This window comes from Schistocerca gregaria, chromosome 2 (assembly GCF_023897955.1).
Source record: "Schistocerca gregaria isolate iqSchGreg1 chromosome 2, iqSchGreg1.2, whole genome shotgun sequence".
Classification (NCBI taxonomy): Eukaryota; Metazoa; Arthropoda; class Insecta; order Orthoptera; family Acrididae; genus Schistocerca; species Schistocerca gregaria.
Window position 1 is genome coordinate 440009551 of NC_064921.1, and position 21275 is coordinate 440030825.

At 44.6% G+C, this 21275-nt stretch overlaps 1 protein-coding gene across 1 annotated transcript in view; it reads left to right on the forward strand.

The window, feature by feature from the left end:
- Window positions 1-272: 272 nt before the first annotated feature.
- The window catches only part of LOC126335830 (vesicular glutamate transporter 2-like), a 142229-nt gene continuing 121226 nt past the window's right edge, over window positions 273-21275 (forward strand). The window contains exons 1-2 of the mRNA XM_049999297.1: window positions 273-348; window positions 11479-11636. Coding sequence (XP_049855254.1) covers window positions 273-348; window positions 11479-11636 — 234 coding nt within the window. The remainder of the gene's footprint in view (window positions 349-11478; window positions 11637-21275) is intronic.

Below are 21275 nucleotides of genomic sequence, written 5' to 3' on the forward strand. Positions count from 1 at the left end.
CTGGTTGATGCTGTTCCACAGTGGAGTGCCGTTGCAAATAGGAGTAGGAGAACGTCACTGACAAGAAGGCTGTGGCTTACTGCCAGGCTGCCAGCCATTTCTCGGCCTGATGTTAGCATCACAGGGCGCCTATGCAACCATATCTTCATCAGCATAGAAGCCAGCCACCTGGGCCGGAGTGGGGACTTTCTGCCTCACGTAGCTGATGATGTGATGTGTATTTAAAACTGAATAAAATATTTTTCCCTACCACCATTGCGCCATGGGGCCTAATGGCCCATCACTCCATCCCTGATCCTACTCAGTGCCATGTGCACTCTACAAAAAACAATCTGGGCATCCTTCCAGGCCAGAATGGGTCAACGCCATAATAATAATACGTCACAGTCCTTGTAATTTCCCTCCATTTTGTAATCAGTGAAATAAGATCATATAACCCTCAACCTGCAAAGTTTCTTTTCGTTATCTTCTCGCCTTCGGAGTTCTCCACTTTTTTTGTTTGTCATGGTTGGCCATCCCAAGGACGTCAATAATTCTGAGGGGATGTCTTGTACTACAGAGGCGTTGTGTCTTGTTAAGTCTTACACTGCTCTGTCGAATTTTTCTTGAAGTACATCTTTCAACTTGGCTTCAGCTACTTGCTGTTTCGTTTCTCGATACGAGGGCTTGCTGAAAAGTAATTCCTTCGAATTTTTAATGTGAAAACTCTTAATTTTTTAAAAAAAATAAAACCATTTTTTTTAACATTCTACATCTTTATTGTTCATGTCTACATATTTGTTACTCGACATAATTAGCCTGGCAATAGAATATTTCTCCCAACGACAGACCAGTATGTTGATATCGTCCCTGTAGAACGTTGGACTTTGTTAACGGAACCGCAACCTCATCTCTGCTTGCACCGCTTTATCACGAAGTGAAGTCAACGCAGGCGTTCCTTAAGTTCTGGAAACAGATGAAAATCGGATGGGGCCACTCAGGACTGTATGGAGGATGACCGGTGACTTTGAAACCAAGATGTACTCGTAGTATTGTTGCAGATGGCGCAACGTTCGTGTGTTGTGTGGCATTGGCATGATGAAGAAGAGGTTTCTCCGTGCATGGTCTATCTATTCGAATTCGTGCTTTCAGTTTTCTGAGGGTTTCTCAAGCTCCAACATATTTACATTACACGCTGCCATGTTACAAGCTTCAACTCAGATCCCGGTAGTGGCAGAGGGCTGAAAAGTTTGTCAGTGAAGCAGGAAATCCGACCGAGTAATAACATGTAATGCATCAGCCGTTATTGAAAACAGAATAAAAGATTCGGAGGCATTAATTTTCAAGCTGATTTCCCTTGAATATCTTTCTATACATTCCTTTCACCTCTCAGCTTTTCCTTCTTGGGTTAGTACTGGCTTGCTATCTGCGCTCTTGATATTCATACAACAGCTTCTGATTTTCCAAAGGTCTCTTTAATTTTCCAATAGGAACCATCTCTCTTTCCCCTTCTTATGCATGCTTCTACTCCCTTGCATTAGTCCTCCAGACATTCCTCCGAGCCTTTTTACACTTACTATTAATCTCAATTTGAGACGTCTCAATTCCCTTTCGTCTATTCCACTTGCTATCTTGTTGTATTTTCTCCTTTCGTCAGTTAAATTTAATATCTGCCGCGATGTCCGAGGATTTCTAGTAGACATTGCCTTTTTACCCATGCGATCCTCTGCTGCCTTCACTACGTCCTCTCCCGGAGCTACCCATTCGTCTTCTGTTGGACACCTTCCTGCTTTTTCAATCCAACTTGCCTAATGTTACCTCAAAATTATCAACAGTCGATGGTCCTTCTGTTAATCCAGGTACCATCTGCGAAATCCGCTTTTTGCGGCTTCTTGAATTTCAGTCACCAATTCATAATCAATAAATTATGTTCGGAGTCCACATCTGCTCCTAGAATGTCTTACAGTTTTAAATGCGATTTCTAAATCTCTTCATTACCATCTGGAGCGCCAAAGAAACTGGTATAGGCCTGCGTATTCAAATCCAGAGATATGTAAACAGGCAGAAAACGGCTCTGCGTTTGGCAACGCCTATACAAGACAACAATTGTCTGGAGCAGATGTTAGATCGGTTACTGCTGCTACATTGGCAGGTTATCAAGATTTAAGTGAGTTTGAACGTGGTGTTATAGTCGGCGCACGAGCGATGAGATACAGCATCTCCGAGGCAGCGAGGAAAAAAAAGTGTGTGAAATCTTATGGGACTTAACTGCTAAGGTCATCAGTCCCTAAGCTTACACACTACTAAATCTAAATTATCCTAAGGATAAACACACACACCCATGCCCGAGGGAGGATTCGAACCTCCGCCGGGACCAGCCGCACCGTCCATGACTTGTGCGTACTGACTCCTTGAACAGTCTACAAGCTACCTGCCAGTGCTACCCTCATCATCCTTTGGTAGCGACCATCCAGGAGTCCACTTATGCCCTGGAACGGTCCGGTCATTCAGTGGTGTTTGTGTTTGTGTGGACCCCAGGCGACGTCGGCATCCCAGGCAACGAACTTGCTGACAGGCTGGCCAAACAGGCTACACGGAAACCGCTTTTGGAGATCGGCATTCCAATAACTGATCTGCGTTCGTTTTTACACCGCCAGGTTTTTCAACTTTGGGTGACGGAAGGGCATAGTCTCAGTACCCACAGCAAACTATGTACCATTAAGGAGACTACGAACGTGTGGCAGCCCTCCTTCGGACCTCTCGTACAGACTCTGTGATTCTCTGTCAGCTCTGCATTGGCCACGCTTGGGCGACCCACGGCTCTCTGCTGCGCCCTGAAGACCCGCCTCAGTTTCGATGCGGCGCCCAGTTGACAGCGGCCCACATTCTGGTGCTCTGTCCCACTTTGGTTGCCCTGCGACGAAATCTTCGGTTACCAGACTCGTTGCCGCTAATTTTATCTGACAATGCCTCATCGGATGATCTACTTTTACGTTTTATTCATGAGGGCGGGTTTTATCATTTGATGTAAGTTTTAGCGCATGTCCTTTGTCCTAATTGTCCTCCGCCCTAGTGCTTTTAAGGTGGAAGTTTATTCTCATGGTCAGCCAGCCACGGTAATCTGTTTTGTCGTTTTAATCTCTTCTAGCTGTTTCTTGCGTTTCTGTGGTTCTCTTCGCCCCTTTTATCCATTTAAGTGTTTGTTGCCATTGCGGCTTTCTTGTGGTTTTTCCTTACTCTCTCTGTTTTGTGTTGTCAGTCTCTCTTGTTTTATTCTCACCCTTGTGGCATTGTTTTATTCGGAACAAGGGACCGATGACCTACCACTCCGGTCCCTTCCCTATTCTTTTAAGCCAACCAACCCACCTCTCTTTCACTATGCCACATGATACTTTAACAAAGTGGTAGCGAAGATTATACACTGTCCAGTCACATCAACGTGACCATCTATCAAATGCCTGGATAACCACATTTTGCAGCGCAGACCGCTGCGACACATGCAGGAAGAGGATCAGTGGAGTCCTAGAATGTTCTGAGAGGGATGTGGAGCCACGCTGACTTCTGTGCTGTGGCCAGCTGCACTAGTTTTCTCGATTGAGGATCCTGGCACGAACAACAGGATCGAGGTGGTCCAACGGATTTTCGATTGGGTTTAAATTCGGGAAGTTTTGTGGCCAGGGGGATGTGATAAACTCCTGCTGCTCTTTAAACCGTTCACACACACCGCGTGCTGCGTTCATGCATTGCATTGTCTGCAGGTACATGCCATCCTGCCGAGGAAAAACAATCTTTATGTAAGGGTGGACTGGTCCCCAAGGATAGATGTACACTTTGTACTTTCCACAATGGAAGTGTCAAACATTTCGCAGCCCATGATACCCCTCCACCAGTCCGAAGCCTTCCGATTGTTATTGCGAAATTTTTGCTGTCGGGCGTCTCACATCCGATGGAGCACACATTTAGATCTACATCTACATGGTTACTCTGCAATTCACGCTTAAGTGCCTGGCAGAGGGTTCATCGAACCATTTTCATACTACTACTCTACAATTCCAATCTCGGATGGCGCGTGAGAAAAAGTAACACCCAAATCTTCCCGTTCGACCTCTGATTTCTCTTATTGTATTATGATGACGATTTCTCCCCGCCTAGGTGGGTGTTAACAAAATATTTACGCATTCGGAAGAGAAAGTTGGCGATTGAAATTTCGTAAATAGATCTCGCCGCAAAGAATACCGCCTTTGTTTCAGTGACGGCCACCCCAACTCGAGTATCTTATCAGTGACACTCCCACCCCTATTTGCGCGATAACACGAAACGAGCGGCCCTTCTTCGCACTTTTTCGATCTCCTCCGTCAATCCTACCTGGTAAGGATCCCATACCGTGCAGCAGTATTCCAGCAGAGGACGGACAAATGTAATGTAGGCTGTATCTTTAGTGAGTTTGTCGCATCTTCTATGTGTTCTGCCTAAAAAGCGCAGTCTTTGTTTCGCCTTCCCCACAATATTATGTACGTAGTCTTTCCAATTTAAGTTGCTCGGAATTGTAATTCCTAGGTATTTAGTCGAATTAACAGCCCTTAGATTTGTGCGATTTATCATATGCCCAAAATTTATCGGGTGACTTTTAGTACCCATGTGGATGACCTCATACTTTTCTTAGTTTAGTGCTAATTGCCACTTTTCGCACCATACAGAAATCCTTTCTACGTCATTTTGTAATTGGAATTGATTGTCTGATGGTTTTACTAGACGGTAAATTACAGCGTCATCTACAAACAATCTAACGGGGCTGCTCAGATCATTTATATAAATCAGGAACAGTGGAGGGCCTATAACACTACATTGCGGAACGCCAGATATCATTTCTGTTCTATGCGATGTTTTACCGTCTAGCACTACGAACTGTGACCTCTCTGAGAGGAAATTTCGAATCCAGTCACACATCTGAGGCCATACTCCATTTGCACGCAATTTGATCAATAGTCGCTTGTGAGGAACGGTACCAAAAGCCTTCTGGAAATCTAAGAATATGGAATCGATCTGAGATCCCTTGTCGACAGCACTCATTACTTCATGGGAAAAAAGGGCTAGCTGTGTTGCACAAGAACTATGTTTTCTGAGGTCAACCAGGGAATGCCACAAAAACATTTCCCAGCCCATAATACCCCTCCTCCGCGATTATTCTCAAAAGGCCACCTGTCACCTCTCAATGAACGACCAGCTACAGTAATGGTGTGCAAATTCCAGTCTTCGCCGCCGAGGAACAGCAGTCAGCGAGAACTCATGAACCAGGCCCCTGCTGCAGAGGCACAATCGCGGCAACGTTTGCTGAAAGGTCGTTGAGGAGGCACTGTTTGTTTGTAAACCCTCGGTTCATCTGGGCGGTCAGTTGCTCGAGTGGTGCACATCTGTTCGCCCGAACACATCTCCGCAGTCGCCGTTCAGTCCTGCCATCTATGACCAGTAGTTCACCACAGTTGCCGCGGCGCCGGTTTTTCATAGAGACATTTTGCCATGCATGGCGGCACGCTTCGGGAATGCTTCACCCCTGGCGCGAAAGGCAATGATTAGGCCCGTTAGGGCGTAAGATAAATCGCTTGTTTCCCGCGGTGTTTCCAACGTCCCCCGGACACGCTTTATATACTTTCCGCTCCGAAGTTGCCACCTGCCGTCTATGAGTGGTTATTGAACGCTGATGTAGACCATAGGCGGTGATCACATTAATGTGGCTGACTGTGTATTAGGCTCTGTGGAAAATGCTACCAAGCGTCTTCGGGTTTCATTTCTCTGCCCCCCCCCCCCCCCCCGGGTCAATGTTTTGCTACTATTTTTCTTTTTCTTTCTTTTCCTGTTACATATTTCCAGTCACTCATCATAACTATATTATTGTTTGGGTCAAATGGCTCTGAGCACTATGGGACTCAACTGCTGTGGTCATTAGTCCCCTAGAACTGAGAACTATTTAAACCTAACTAACCTAAGGACATCACACACATCCATGCCCGAGGCAGGATTCGAACCTGCGACCGTAGCAGTCACACGGTTCCGGACTGCGCGCCTAGAACCGCTAGACCACCACGGCCGGCTAATATTGTTTCTCTTAACGATTTCCTTGAACTCATCATACATTCTCCCTGTCCATCATCTACGCATCTGGCTGAGATATAATGTTCTACCACTGTGATGCCTGAAGTTTCGTGTCCATCTCGGCTACGATGAAGCGTTCACTATTCTGTTCATTGTAGATAACTCGCATTCCTATTGTCTTATTCGTTATCAGGTCTACTTTTGCGTTACTCCTATTCGATTTTGTATTTATAACTCTGCCTCAGAGGTGCTCTTCTTCCTGCCTCCGTACGTAAGGAACCACATGTTTGTCTGGCCTGGAAATTGAAATAAGAACACCGTGAAATCATTGTCCCAGGAAGGGGAAACTTTATTGACACATTCCTGGGGTCAGATACATCACATGATCACACTGACAGAACCACAGGCACATAGACACAGGCAACAGAGCATGCACAATGTCGGCACTAGTACAGTGTATATCCACCTTTCGCAGCAATGCAGGCTGCTATTCTCCCCTGGAGACGATCGTAGAGATGCTGGATGTAGTCCTGTGGAACGGCTTGCCATGCCATTTCCACCTGGCGCCTCAGTTCGACCAGCGTTCGTGCTGGACGTGCAGACCGCGTGAGACGACGCTTCATCCAGTCCCAAACATGCTCAATGGGGGACAGATCCGGAGATCTTGCTGGCCAGGGTAGTTTACTTACACCTTCTAGAGCACGTTGGGTGGCACGGGATACATGCGGCCGTGCATTGTGCTGTTGGTACAGCAAGTTCCCTTGCCGGTCTAGGAATGGTAGAACGATGGGTTCGATGACGGTTTGGATGTACCGTGCACCAGAGGTGTACGGCCAGTGTAGGAGATCGCTCCCCACACCATGATGCCGGGTGTTGGCCCTGTGTGCCTCGGTCGTATGCAGTCCTGATTGTGGCGCTCACCTGCACGGCGCCAAACACGCATACGACCATCATTGGCACCAAGGCAGAAGCGACTCTCATCGCTGAAGACGACACGTCTCCATTCGTCCCTCCATTCACGCCTGTCGCGACACCACTGGAGGCGGGCTGCACGATGTTGGGGCGTGAGCGGAAGACGGCCTAACGGTGTGCGGGACCGTAGACCAGCTTCATGGAGACGGTTGCGAATGGTCCTCGCCGATACCCCAGGAGCAACAGTGTCCCTAATTTGCTGGGAAGTGGCGGTGCGGTCCCCTACGGCACTGCGTAGTATCCTACGGTCTTGGCGTGCATCCGTGCGTCGCTGCGGTCCGGTCCCAGGTCGACGGGCACGTGCACCTTCTGCCGACCACTGGCGACAACATCGATGTACTGTGGAGACCTCACGCCCCACGTGTTGAGCAATTCGGCGGTACGTCCACCCGGCCTCCCGCATGCCCACTATACGAACTCGCTCAAAGTCCGTCAACTGCACATACGGTTCACGTCCACGCTGTCGCGGCATGCTACCAGTGTTAAAGACTGCGATGGAGCTCCGTATGCCACGGCAAACTGGCTGACTCTGACGGCGGCGGTGCACAAATGCTGCGCAGCTAGCGCCATTCGACGGCCAACACCGCGGTTCGTGGTGTGTCCGCTGTGCCGTGCGTGTGATCATTGCTTGTACAGCCCTTTCTCAGTGTCCGGAGCAAGTATGGTGGGTCTGACACACCGGTGTCAATGTGTTCTTTTTTCCATTTCCAGGAGTGTAGTTCAAATGGCTCTCAGCACTATGGGACTTAACATATTAGGTCATCATTCCCCTAAACTTACAACTAATTAAACCTAACTAACCTAAGGACATCACGCACAGTCACACCCGAGGCAGGATTCGATCCTGCGACCGTAGCAGCAGCACGGTTCCGGACTGAAGCGCCTAGAACCGCTCGGCCACAACGGCCGGCTGTTTGGCCGCACACAGACACATCAGTGTAGTGGTTGCACTGCGGTAAGGCTGTCTTTATCGTTGAGGCAGGAAAGTGACGCCACCGTGGCGAGGTTACTGTTCGCAGGGAGAGATAAACGATAATCGTAAGGAAATAATTACAAAGGTTTGTGTGTTGAGGTTAACATTAGCCTGAACATACTCATTATAAAAAAAAAAGATTGGAGCTTAAGCATTTGAAGGTACTTGCAAGATCTGCGATGATGGGAAAGCTCCATGAAGCAGTGATGTGTGTCTTCTCAGGTTTTCACCTAAGAAAATGGAAATGTTACCATTTTTTTGTCATTGCTGCCAAAAAAGCTCAGCTTGCAGTACTGAATATTTAGAAAGCTGTATAACTACAGTATCTACAGGAGGTGTCTCGGAAAATTACAGACAGGTCGTCCGTCTAAATTGGTGTAGGAAAAACATGGAAAGATAGACTTGGCAGCATTCCGTATTGTACTTGTAAATTGTCGTAGTTATGTTCGGAAAGAAACAGAGCTCCAAGCGCTAACGGAAAGCGCTGAAGCTCAAATCGTTATAGGTACGGAAAACTGGCCAAAACCGGAAGTGAGTTCATCGGCAATTTTAGCAAAGGACCTAAACGTGTTCAGAAAGGATAGATTAAATACAGTTGGCGGCGAAGTATTTACTGGCGTCAGAAGTAGTTTACTTTGTAATAGAACTGAAATAGATAGTTCCTGTGAGCTAGTACGGTAGAGGTTGTACTTGACAACCGGAAAAAAATTAATAAATGGGCCCTTTTACAGAAACCCTGGCTCAGATGATAAAGTTTCAAAGAAAACTTGAGTCTTATTTGGAATAGGTTTCCCACTCATACAGCTATAATAGGTTGTGACTTCTGTCTACCCTCGATATGCTGGCAAAAATGTATGTCCAGAGCCGGCAGTAGGCATAAAAAGTAGTCCGAACTTGTACTGGATGCTTTCTTAGAAAACTGTTTCGAACAATTAGTTCAGGAGCCCACGTGAAGTGTAAATAGTTGCGAAAAACTCCTTGACATCTAAGCAACAAATAATCCTGAGCAAATAGGGAGAACCGTGACGGATACAGAGATTAGCACCCACAAGGTTGTTTTAACGAGACTGACTACTGTAACATCCAAACGCACCAAAAATAAACGCAAAGTACATCTATTTAAAAAGAAAAAGTCTACGCTGCTTCCAATCTATCTAAGCGTAGACCAAATGTGGTTTGAATTCAAAGAAACAGTATCGAAAGTAATTAAAAGATATATAACAAATGATATAATAAGATATGGAACTGACCCAGCATGGTACGTAAAACAGGTCAGAAGGCTAATGGAGAAGCAGCGATAGAAACATGTCAAATATAAGAGAACGCAAAATCCCCAAGTTTGTCGAAGTTTAACAGAAGCTCGAAATTTAGGGCGAACTTCTATGATAGATCCTTCTAATAGTTTCCACAATGAATCTTCTTTTCAAAATCTCACAGGAAAGTACACCAGCAGCAAGACGCAATCAATACCTTAGCAGCGTGATAACAACGGCGATGTCACTGATGACAGGATCAATAAAGCAGAGTTACTAAACATGGTTTCCCGGAACTCCTTCACCATAGAAAACGAAGTAAACACTACAAAATTCGAATCAAGAGCAACTGCCAACATGAGTAACTTAGAAGTTGATATCCTTGGTGTAGCGAAGCAGCTTGGAATACATAAGAGAGACACGTCTTACAGTCCAGACGTATACCAGTCAGGTTCCTTTCAGAGTATTGTGATACAATATCTCCGTGCTTATCAATCATATACTACCGTTCACTCGTAGAAAGATCCGTACCCAGAGACGGGAGAGTTATACAAGTCACACCAATACCCAAGAAAAGAAACAGGAGTAATCCGCTGAATTACAGACCCATGTCACCAATGTCGATTTTCAGCAGAATTTTGGAACATTATACTTTGTTCGAACATTGTGTAGAACCTCGAAAAACACGATTTATGGACAAATAGTCATTAAAGATTCAGAAAATAGAATAGAAAACTAGATCTCAGTTCTCACCAAGTAATGATTGGTATGGACATGTCAAACTGATTCAATATTTTTAGATTTCCAGAAGGCTTTTGACACCGTTCCTCACTAGCGACTTCGAATCAAATTTCGTGCTATGGAGTATCGCGTCAGTCGTGCGACTGGATTCGTGAGTTCCTGTCAGAAAGGTCGCAATTCGTTGTAACTGACGGAACGTTATCTAGTAAAAAGAAAGTAATACCAGGTGTTCCCCAAGAAAGTGTTATAGGTCCTCTGCTATTCCTGACCTATGTGAAAAACATAGGAGACAATCTGAGAAGCCCTGTTTACAGATGATGCTGTCATTTAAAGCCTTGTTAAGTCATCAGATGATCAAAACGAAATGACAAATAATTTAGAAAAGATGTCTATATGGTGCTAAAACTAGCAATTGACTCTCAATAATGAATAGTGTGAAGTGTGAGCACTAAACTAAATTTCGGTTACACGATAAATCATACAAATCTAAATGCTGTACATTCAACCAAATACGTATGGATTGGAACTACGAATAATTAAAACTGGAACGATCACATAAATAATATTGTGGGAAAAGCAGACCAAACACTGAGATTTATTGACAGAACACTTGGAAAGTGCAGCAGGTATACTAAAGAGATTGCTTACACGACGCTTGTCCACCCTCTTCTGGAATATTGCTGTGAGATGTAGGATCTGCATCATATGGTACTGACAAAGTACATCGAAAAAGTTCAAAGAACTGCAGCTCGTTTTGTATTATCTTGGAATATGGGAGAGAGTGCCACGAACGTGATACTTGAATTGGGTTTACAATCATTAAAACAAAGGCGTTTTTCGTTGCGACAGGATCTTCTCGTGAAATTTCACACAGCGATTTCTCCTCCGATTGTCAAAATATTTTGTTTGTCCCCAACTCCGCAGTGAGAAATGATCATCATAATAAAATAAGAGAAATCAGAAGCTGTACAGAAAGATGCAAGTGCTCGTTTCTCCGCGTGCCATTCGAGAGTGGTACGGTGGAGAAAGAGCTTGAAGGTGGTACAATGAACCCTCCTAGGCACTTAATTGTGAACTGCAGAGTAATCATGTAGATGTAGATGAAGACATAGTTACACAGCACATAGTTGATAATCCAAATGTTCAGCTACCAAATAAAAGTTATTTTGTACTTGTGTACATTCTAATTGCCTCGGAAAGAAGTAATAAGTGTCGTTTAAGTGCTCAAAAACTTTACCTTGTCTTAGAGCTATCGCATTCCGAAAGGTGACTGGTTGGTTACAGAGAAACTTGAAAGTGAGCTCCCGTATAAATTACATGCAACGGTATTTTCAGAAACTTCAGGACGAATTGTGCTACCTCTATAAGACTGGTATGTGGAACACCAATTGAAGACGCAAACTAGAGTAAAACGCGATGTTGTGTGTATTACTGCGAGAACGAGAGCAAAAAAGGCCTTTTCTCGTTTAGTGCCATCCAAAAAGAAACGCTGCAGCGGCAGAGAGTGGATAGCGGACTGTGCTGCAGCGCGGCTGTCGGCCGGCAACGTGCTGTGGCTGTTGGCGCTCTGCGGCTTCGCCCTCAACTACGCGGTGCGCGTCAACCTCAACATCGCCATCGAGGCCATGGTGAGGACTGAGGAGGAGGGCGGCTGCGGCGGCAACGGCCGGCTACTGCGCAGGCGAACGGAGGCGACGGTGCCAACGTCAGCGTCGCCGAAGGGCTTTTTTGGGGCAACCCTGCTCACAATATGACCGCAAATGACACAGTTTATGCGGACGCTACAGCCTTTGAGGAGGTTAGTGTGGAAATTTTCATAATTTTACAGCAGCCTGCTGTAGGTGCCTTCGGGGGACATGTACGTGTTGACGGAAATAAAAATAACTGTAATGTAGCCCGCCCGGTTGGCCAAGCAGTCTAACGCATACTTTCCGGACGGGAAGGAGCGACTGGTCCCCGGCACGAATCCGCCCGTCGGATTTGTGTGGAGGTCCGGTGAGCCGGCCAGTCTGTGGATGGTTTTTAGGCGGTTTTCCATCTGTCTCGGCGAATGCGGGCTGGTTCCGCTTACTCTGCCTCAGCTGTACTATGTCGGCGATTGCTGCGCAAACAAGTTCTCCACGTACGTGTACACCACCATCACTCACCCACGCAAACATAGGGGTTACACTCGTCTGGTGTGAGAAGTTCCCTGGGGGCGTCCACCGGGGGCCGAACCGCACAATAATCCTGGGTTCGGTGTGGGGCGGCGGAGGGGTGAAGTGGACTGCGGTAGTCGTCGTAGGGTTGCAGACCACTGCGGCTGCGGCGGGGACGGAGCCTCTCCGTCGTTTCTAGGTCCACCGGTTAACATAACATAACCGTAATGTATTCCTAAAGTGGAGATCCACACGGATTCGTATATCTGCGGTTATACCTGTGGATAGCTACAATAATTTATTGTGAATGTAGGTACATATGATAAACCAGGGGCAGCCAAGATCTCAACTCCCAGGACCGTGCCTTAAGGTCCTGGTACACGATGAAACAATTTGTCAAACTGTGCTTTGTTTACCAAGCTTTTGACAGTATACAGATCTGCTTGATATGTTTGTCAAGCACAGATCGCGTGACATGTTGGCGAGAAATTGTGATTGACGGTAAGTCTCACAAGATGGCACATATTGTTTGTGTCGATGATTCGCCATGTATGTTTACTGAAAAATTGTTTTATTACAATTTAGCTAACTGTATCCAGAGTTTCTACAACTATACAAATTATGATCAAGAATAAAAATAAAATGGCTTCAGTTACCGAAATTGTGGAGGTAACACATCTCCCAGTCATATGTAATGCAGGAAGAGGTTATGAACAAAATCAGTATTTAACGCATAACTTACCAGTGGGTGTGCAATGGAAAAAAAGAATTCTAAATTCTCCGGTTCTTCCACTGACGATGTGGCCTATAAGTTCATACGATATGGTATTTCAATGAAACAGCGTTAGAGGAGCAAGTAGAAGAGAATAATTTTTCACATATTTGTGTCTTCTTCTCCAATATGAGGCAACATAACTCTAAACAGATTATTAAAGTTTTCATTTCCATTGGCAGAAAGTAGAAGTATTCATCAGATTCTGAGTATAACATTTCCATTAACAGGTTTAGCTGTAAATACTTCTCAGTTTAAACCATTCCCTGGACCAGCTCCTGGCTTTTTTTTTCTGTGCTCAGTGCCAATGTGTGTGTCAGAAATATTTTACCGTTCCCACTAGCGCCAAATTCAGCATACACGAAAAGCGTCTGCTTTAAAGTAACGTTAAACTGACAAGCTTTCTCGGTATGTGTACATGCTTGTTTGATATGTCTGTGCCTAGAAAACAAGCAAATTTGGCAGACATGTTTCCTCTCTTTTACGAGGGTCTTAATAAGTTTTTAAAAGTTTCATTGTTGATACCAAGGAAGTTGATGTTATCATCGGGTTTTGGGACTAATATTACGTGTAGCAGAGTGTCATAGGCAAATCTCTCTCATTTTAAGCCATTCGCTGTACAATCATTTTGTTTTCTTCTTCTTCTTTAAACACAATGCCAAAGTGAATTCCCAAACTACTTTGTCTACATTTGTGGCCATTTTCACTACTATCAAAATACGAACAGCGCCTGATTCACAGTGAGACTGAAGTGACAAACTACGTTTGCACGCTGATACGCTTGTTTGACAAATCCTTAGGACGAATTTGACAAACAAGTTTGATCGTTTACGAGTGCCTTTAGCTCTCAGCCTCGCTGCACATTTCCGCCACCATCACGCCACGCTGTCTGAGTGCTTGTACGTTGGAGGTCGTGGAGTGCGGGGGGGGGGGGGGGGGGGGGGAATGGGGGGGAAATTGTGAACACGTCACATATAAATGGCAACGCAGTCGGACTGCATGGCTCAAATGGCTCTGAGCACTATGGGACTTAGCCTCTGAGGTCATCAGTCCCCTAGCACTTAGAACTACTTAAACCTAACTAAGCTAAGGACATCACACACATCCATGTCCGAGGCAGGTTTCGAACCTGCGACCGTAGTGGTCGCGCGGTTCCAGACTGAAGCACCTAGAACCGCTCGACCACTCCGGCTGGCAGTCGCATTGCATACAACTTGGTTTTATATTTCACACTTTTCAACAAAACAAATCAGAAACAAAACAAATTTTCAACTCTATTTCACAGTTTTTGTTGCGCTGATGACACATAGTTTTTATTTGCTACAAACTGTCTGCATACAGTCAGACGCAGAGAGTTTCACAAGTTTTCCCACTCTGATTGCCACGTGATCGTTACTTTTTTAGTTTTATAATCGAAATAAGGTACTTCACACACGTACGTCAATCAAAATATTATAGCACCTTAACAACTTCATTGTGGAGATGTGGAATCTCTACCTAAGGAAAGAATTGTAGATGTCCTGGAGAGTTTTAACATAAAAGGATTTGTCATTAAAACGAGAGTTATCTTTTGGGTCAATCAGTCGCATCCTCACAGTTAAAGGGGCGCTTTCAACTCAGACATCAAACGATCTTGTAAACAGATGAAAATTGACAGTGTCCTCAAAACTTTTAGGAAAATCACCGTGCAATTCTTTCAAGCCCATAATCAGTTCTTAAAACTTTGCATTTTCTTCAATGGCAATGAGTTTAGGGAACTGGACTGTGTTTGTCAGAAAGCATCACTTCTATAACGCTATTTTCTTTCAAAATGCATTCCCATCAAATTAGAAAGAAATTGTTTCTCATCTTGCAGTGTCTTACTGAGGATAGTGCGTACTTAAATTCACTTAAAATTCGAGGTCTGCAACCCATTTCGGATGTTCTAATTTTCGTTCCTGCACTCCTTTCTCCTTCATAAATTCAACAATAAAAAAGCACTCCAACTTCACGGCAAGTGGCCCATCGGGACCATCAGACCGCCGTGTCATCCTTAGTTGAGGATGCAGATAGCGGGGGCATGTGGTCTCGACATTGCTCTCCCGGTCGTTATGATGGTTTTCTTTGACCAGAGCCCCTACTGTTCCGTCGAGTAGCTCCTCAGTTGGCATCACGAGGCCGAGTGCACCGTGGAAAATGGCAACAGCGCATGACGGCCCGGACGGTCACCCATCCAAGTGCCAGCCACGACCGACAGCACGTAACTTTGGTGATCTGACGGGAACCAGTGTATCCACTGCAGCAAGGCCGTTGCCACAAATTCAACAATAGCGAATTTTAAATCGAAAAATCGTTCCTTGGAATCCTCTCGACTTAACCAAGGTACTTTGCAGTAATATATAAAGTCTCTATAGTCTTCGTTCAGTTCCATCGAAAACTGTTGCAACTGATAATGGAGTAGTGCGCACGGTTCCAGAAAAATTATTATTCATACTACCAGTTTCTTCACGTACTACGTGCCTGATAATTTCGCACAAAGTACTTCTTATTCTACTGAACAATGAATCCCGTCTCTCGACCTTGTAGTTTTTTGCGTTTTCAGTGTCACCTAAATCTTTAAATTATTTCTGCGTGGTACTGTAATACGGTTTCATAGCAAATTTGCAGTACCCGTCGCTTAGGCGACTGCGTTGTAGGTATTGAGAATTTTCATCCCTATCTTCTGTCATTCCTATTTATTTTTAAAGACGTGTAACTGTAAAACGCTATACTGCCTCTTTTTGGGAAAAATCCACTGGGCCAGCGAACGTCCTTCATAACACGAACAAGTAGTGAAGGTTAATTCTGCCGAACCGAAGAAAGTCGTGCGGGACTTATCGATATTATGCAGTACCGCAGTGCTAAAAGAAATGTCGCGCTGAACCGAGTACTTCCATGAAGAAACGACCGAATCCGAGATATGTCGAGCCGTGGCCCGCAAGCGAGTCACTCGCTCGGCCTACGTGAAGTTTTGCACGCCTTGGCCGGCCCTGTGGCTACTTCATTCGACTTCCCAATGTCGTGGAAAGTTCTGCAGCAGATTTCACAAAATCAGTTCCAGTAAGAACGATAGAATGGGAAAGTTGTCCGTTCAATTGCACTTACATTTTTTCCTGCAGTATGTTTGCCTTCTAAAAACCGTGAATTTATCTTTGTGATTTTCTACAAGATCATCCTATTTTTTTTATTTGGTGTGTGTGTGTGTGTGTGTGCTGGGGGAGGGGGGGGGGGGGGGGTGCCAAAGCAATGCTGGACCTCTAGGATGTCGGATGTCGGGACGTTGGTGTTTGTTCAAGCTTTATTCAGACATAAACAGGGGGTTGAGAGGGTGGGGGGACACCCGATAGCCTTAGGCCCCACTGAAGGTGTTGGTTTCCATTGGATTTGGTTATTGCAGGGTCTCGGTGTTGTAAGATGGACCTGAACTCGGTGCGACCGTTGTGGAGCGTTAGATTCCGGGTGTCAGGTGATGGGCCTGAATTCATTGATACTATGGAGGAGTTTCTCTGTTGCAGATGAGGTGTGATCAGAGATGCGTGAGATGTTCAGTTCGGCGTGAAGGTCAGCTATCAGGGTCCACTTCGGAGCTCCTAAGATGAGGCGAAGGCACCTGATTTGAATGACTTGCAGTGGCCGAGAGTTGGGCAGGCCGGTAGTTCCCCACATGGAGCAGCCGTAAAGAAATGCAGGTAAAACGGTCGCTTGATACAGCCGAGCATTCATTCGAACGTTCATTTGGACACTGCCCATCAAGGGGTACAGTTGGTATAGGAGGTATAATAGTTGAATCCTCTTGTTCTGTATATGACGTTTGAAAAGGAGTTTGCTATCCATGGTCACCCCTAAGCGTTTTACTTCGTCTATTCATGCAAGGTTTTGATGGTGAAGAGTAAACCTGTCCTGCAAGTCTGGGTGTCTGAAAGTGAAAAGGACAGCTTTTGTTTTGTTGACGTTGAAATGAATGTGATAATCTAATATCCACTGTTCCGTCAGTGTGCGTTGACGTTGCAGTCTCCCAACTGCTGCAGTAATCCGCCGGCTACCGTTGAGTAAGGCTGTATCATCTGCGAACTGAGCTAGGACTACCTGCGGCAGCATGAATAGATGAATAAGTCGTTAACATAAATGATAAATGAAGTTGGGTACAAGATCGAGCCCTGTGGGAGACCCTCCTGTAGGCGTCTGGCACTGGAGCAATGCTCATCGACGTGTACCACTATCTGCTGGAATTGGAGAAAACTGCCGATAATGCGAAGAGAATAGTCAGACAAAGTTTGCGGACCGTGCAGTTGTTCAAGAGCTTATCAGTCCACAAACGATTATAAGCTTTTTCTCTGTCTAAAAAGATGGCCGCTGTATAAATGGCAACATTCATGTTATAGGCTATGTACTCTGCGACTCGCAGTAGTTAAGTTCATCTGAAAGCGAAACTGGATCGCAAACTCATCTTGCCTAATGACGACCTTATCTTGGATAAATGGTCACATGCGGCGCTAAATGAAGCTTTCCAGCAATTTTAATAAGGTGGAAAGTATGCTGATAGAACGTTGGTTAGTCAGTAGACTAGGGTCTTTTTCAAGTTTCGAGATCGGGGCGATTAGAGCCACCTTCCATGAGCCCGGAATATAGCCCAGCCTCATGCAACTATTATAAATGTTTGCGAGCAGCAGTAAGGGCTGGTGTACGAGATCTAATAGTCAACTTCAATTAGTCGAGCTAAACTCTTTCGGTTATCTCTTTCTGGAACCACTGATGCGTATGGTATTTTTGGCGTTCTGCTAGGGCTTTCAGCCAATGACAAACGTTTGCGGTTGTCCAGCCACGAGGCCGAGTAGATTCGAATGGACACTCGCCGTTCTGTTTCCGTTTCCAGCTTTCTGCGTTCTGCTTTCTGCTTGGTCGGCGCAGTTCAGAGTGTTGCAGTGTGGGACTTTGAGTGAGATCTTTACAACTGGTTACCCTGTTGATTAACAGTCAGTTTGTAGGTTATTTCAGCTATGTGAGCTAAATATTCACAGAGTGATTTTTCAGTCATTCCGCTTGCAGAACATGATAAATTTTAACGTGAAGTAGTTTCCTTCCTCGTGGCGGCACAAATGTTCACACATCGTTTGTCGTTTCGTAACCTGGAAGCTGATTTATATGATCGATGAATATCCATTCCACCAGCTGAATTAAATATTCGGTCCTGTCATCCTCTCCTCCACTGTAAATGAAATATTGTCTTGTTGAAAGATGTATCTCGAACACAAGTGATTTCGAGCCTCTTTCGAGAATTGCATTTTATTTTAGGTATATGAGAACTCATTTGGTCATAGTGATTTGTCTGCACACTCTTAAGGACAATACAATAACTAATTGTAATATTTCTGTTAATTATTTCGCTCAACGCAAATCACTATATTTTTATTGAACTAAAATTGTGCTATGCGGTTATACCGCCATCTTGTACACATGTAATGGTACGGACTTCGTCACATCAAAGATCAGCCAGTACGCAAATGGTCAATTAATAGAGTCTCACGCTATTTTTTCCAGTCCATTAACGATATACGTTCCGTTATTTTGCATGAATAATTTACAGGTGCTGAAAGCCAGGTCACTGATCCTCTTCTGCAATGCAGATGACTACGGAAGACAATGCATTGTGATTGTTCGTACAATAGTGGTACATTTCGTGGCACATATGGTAGTGGGACGTCCCCTAATTTCAATAACGCCGCACGGTATCTCAGCGTGTTCGGTCAGAGAGCTGGTTGGCTTCTGTAATAAAAAACTGAGTGGAAGGATCAACCAACGAACTTGAACAGATGTCATGTGACGTCAGCAACAACCAAACACAACGATCAACAACGGACAAAATAAAAATAGTGTTTACAAATTTTGGTTTTAACTTACGTCATGAACTCACTGGCTGATGAAACGTTTCAGAAATCGAAGTTTTGGAGCCGAGGTTCAGTGATCAGCGATACGGGGAAACATACTCATGGCACCATTTTTGGCTATAATCTGAAAGTAAACACATTTTGTAACTTTTGAATAGGATTTCTTGAGTTACTACCCAGTGTTAGGTATTAGAGTACGTAGCTATGCAAGTTCATTACCATTGCGCACATATTAAGTAGGTGCGTGTGTGTTCTGTGACTATTTCTTAAATACATGAGTATAAACATTCATATGACACAGCACAGCTTAATAGACTGAGGCTTTGCCTAATTACTCATGATAGCAGCTAATTTCTTAAACAGCACGCATCTTAAAAATAGTCAGATAAGCGGGACTTATCGATAATATCGGAGCCTATGTTGTTTTTGTCAAGATCTGTCTCAAAGTTGGTTCATCGGTAAAATGTTAATAAAAAAATAAGAAATTTTGTTTTCAGGAAAAGACCTTAAAAATAAATAAGGGACAAAAATGTTTTGGCACTATTTTAGATCCAGAAAGAAATATGTTTAAATTTGATGTTATTGACGTTGAAATATGTCTTTCTTTTATTTCACAATAAAACCAAAAAACCGAGGGGCGGACCACCTCAACAGAGGGTGGGGGGGGGGGGGGGGGGGGAATCGGGCCAGGCGCAAACCAGTCATCAGCGCTGCGATGTACGAAAAGGGTGAAAGAACTCTGCAACCTTTAATAGCTGCGGACAAGTATCAAAGAATGGCCGGATGCACTTGCTGATGCGCGAATAACTTACGGATGCAATGCAGGTAGCATTTCGCTTGTCCGGTGGATATTTACCTACAAACTTACGTACTGTAATAAAGTTGGTAAACTTTAGTTATTTCATATTACAGTTGTATCGTTTTGGGAATATAGACGTTAGGTATCGTATATTACACAGTAACAACCAAATAAGTCATGTTGCAGAACAGGGAACATACCATATTTGCAGAAAAGTAAATGCAGCAAAATATTTCCTGAATTTCAATCCACCGTTAATTCTCTCGGAGTGACAAAGTTGACAAAGGTTGTCTGGCTGATGCATTACCAGCGGCCGATCCTCGTAATTGTTTTCTCGATGAGCTTTCACTTCGAACAAGTGTCGCTCGTATCTCGCTGTCGTCAGACTCGTTGCTTTCTGTATCAGAAACACTGCACCTTACTGTGCAACACCGAACGCATTGTGGGAATATTTAGGAGCTGTAATAAATCTCAACTGTCGGCAATGCTACGGTTGTAAAACGGTGTTAACACGAGGGTAGTCATAAAGTTTCAGTTATCGCTGCCAGAAAATAAAGTTACTTTCGGTAAGTCCTACAGAGTTGAACCACTTTTTTTCTTTGGCATAAAATTTGTATGTTTTTCAATTTTTTTTACTTCCGCCAGCATGAACATATAGTGTACCATATAAATACAAGTATTATTGAGTCACTATCACTTAAAATACAAGTGATATGAAAAAATGAAAATCTACATCGTTGGTCCATTACATCCACTCACTCATGGGTGAGATGGACCAGCTTATTGGGAGAGATGGACCACATGAAAATGGCTGTACATGAAGAAAAGACTCAGTTAAAATTACATATTTTTATCTGGAGCATGTTTTAATGTGTACAGAATTACACTGAAGCGACAAAGAATCTAGTATAAGCAGGCGTATTCAAATATAGAGATATGTAAACAGGCAGAATACGGTGCTGCGGTCGGCAATGCCTATGTAAGACAAGTGTCTGGTGCAGTTGTTAGATCGGTTACCGCTGCTACAACGGCTGGTTATGAAGATTTAAGTGACTCTGAACGTGGTGATATAGTCTGCGCACGAGCGATGGGACACAGCATTTCCGAGGTAGCGATGAAGTATGGATTTTCCCGTACGACAATTTCTCGAGTGTACCCAGAATATCAGGAACCCTGTAAAACATCAAATCTCCGACATCGCTGTGGCCGGAAAAAGGTCTTGCAAGAACAGGACCAATGACGACTGAAGAGAACCGTTCAAAGTGACAGAAGCGCAACCATTCCGCAATTGCTGCAGTTTTCAATGCTGGGCCATCAGCAAGTTTCAGCGTGTGAACCAGTCAACGAAATATCATCAATATGGGTTTTCGGGGCCAAAGGATCGCTTATGTATCCTTGATAACTGCATGACACAAAGTTTTACGTCTCGCCTGTGCCCGCCAACACAGACATTGGACTGTTGATGCCTGGAAACATGTTGCCTGGTCGGACGAGTCTCGTTTCAAATTGTATCAAGCGGATGGACGTGTACAGGTAAGGAAACAACCTCATAAATCCACGGACCCTGCATGTCGGCAGGGGGCTTTTCAAGCTGGTGGAGGCTCTGTAATGGAGTGGGGCGTGTGCAGTTGGAGTGATATGGGACCCCCTGATAC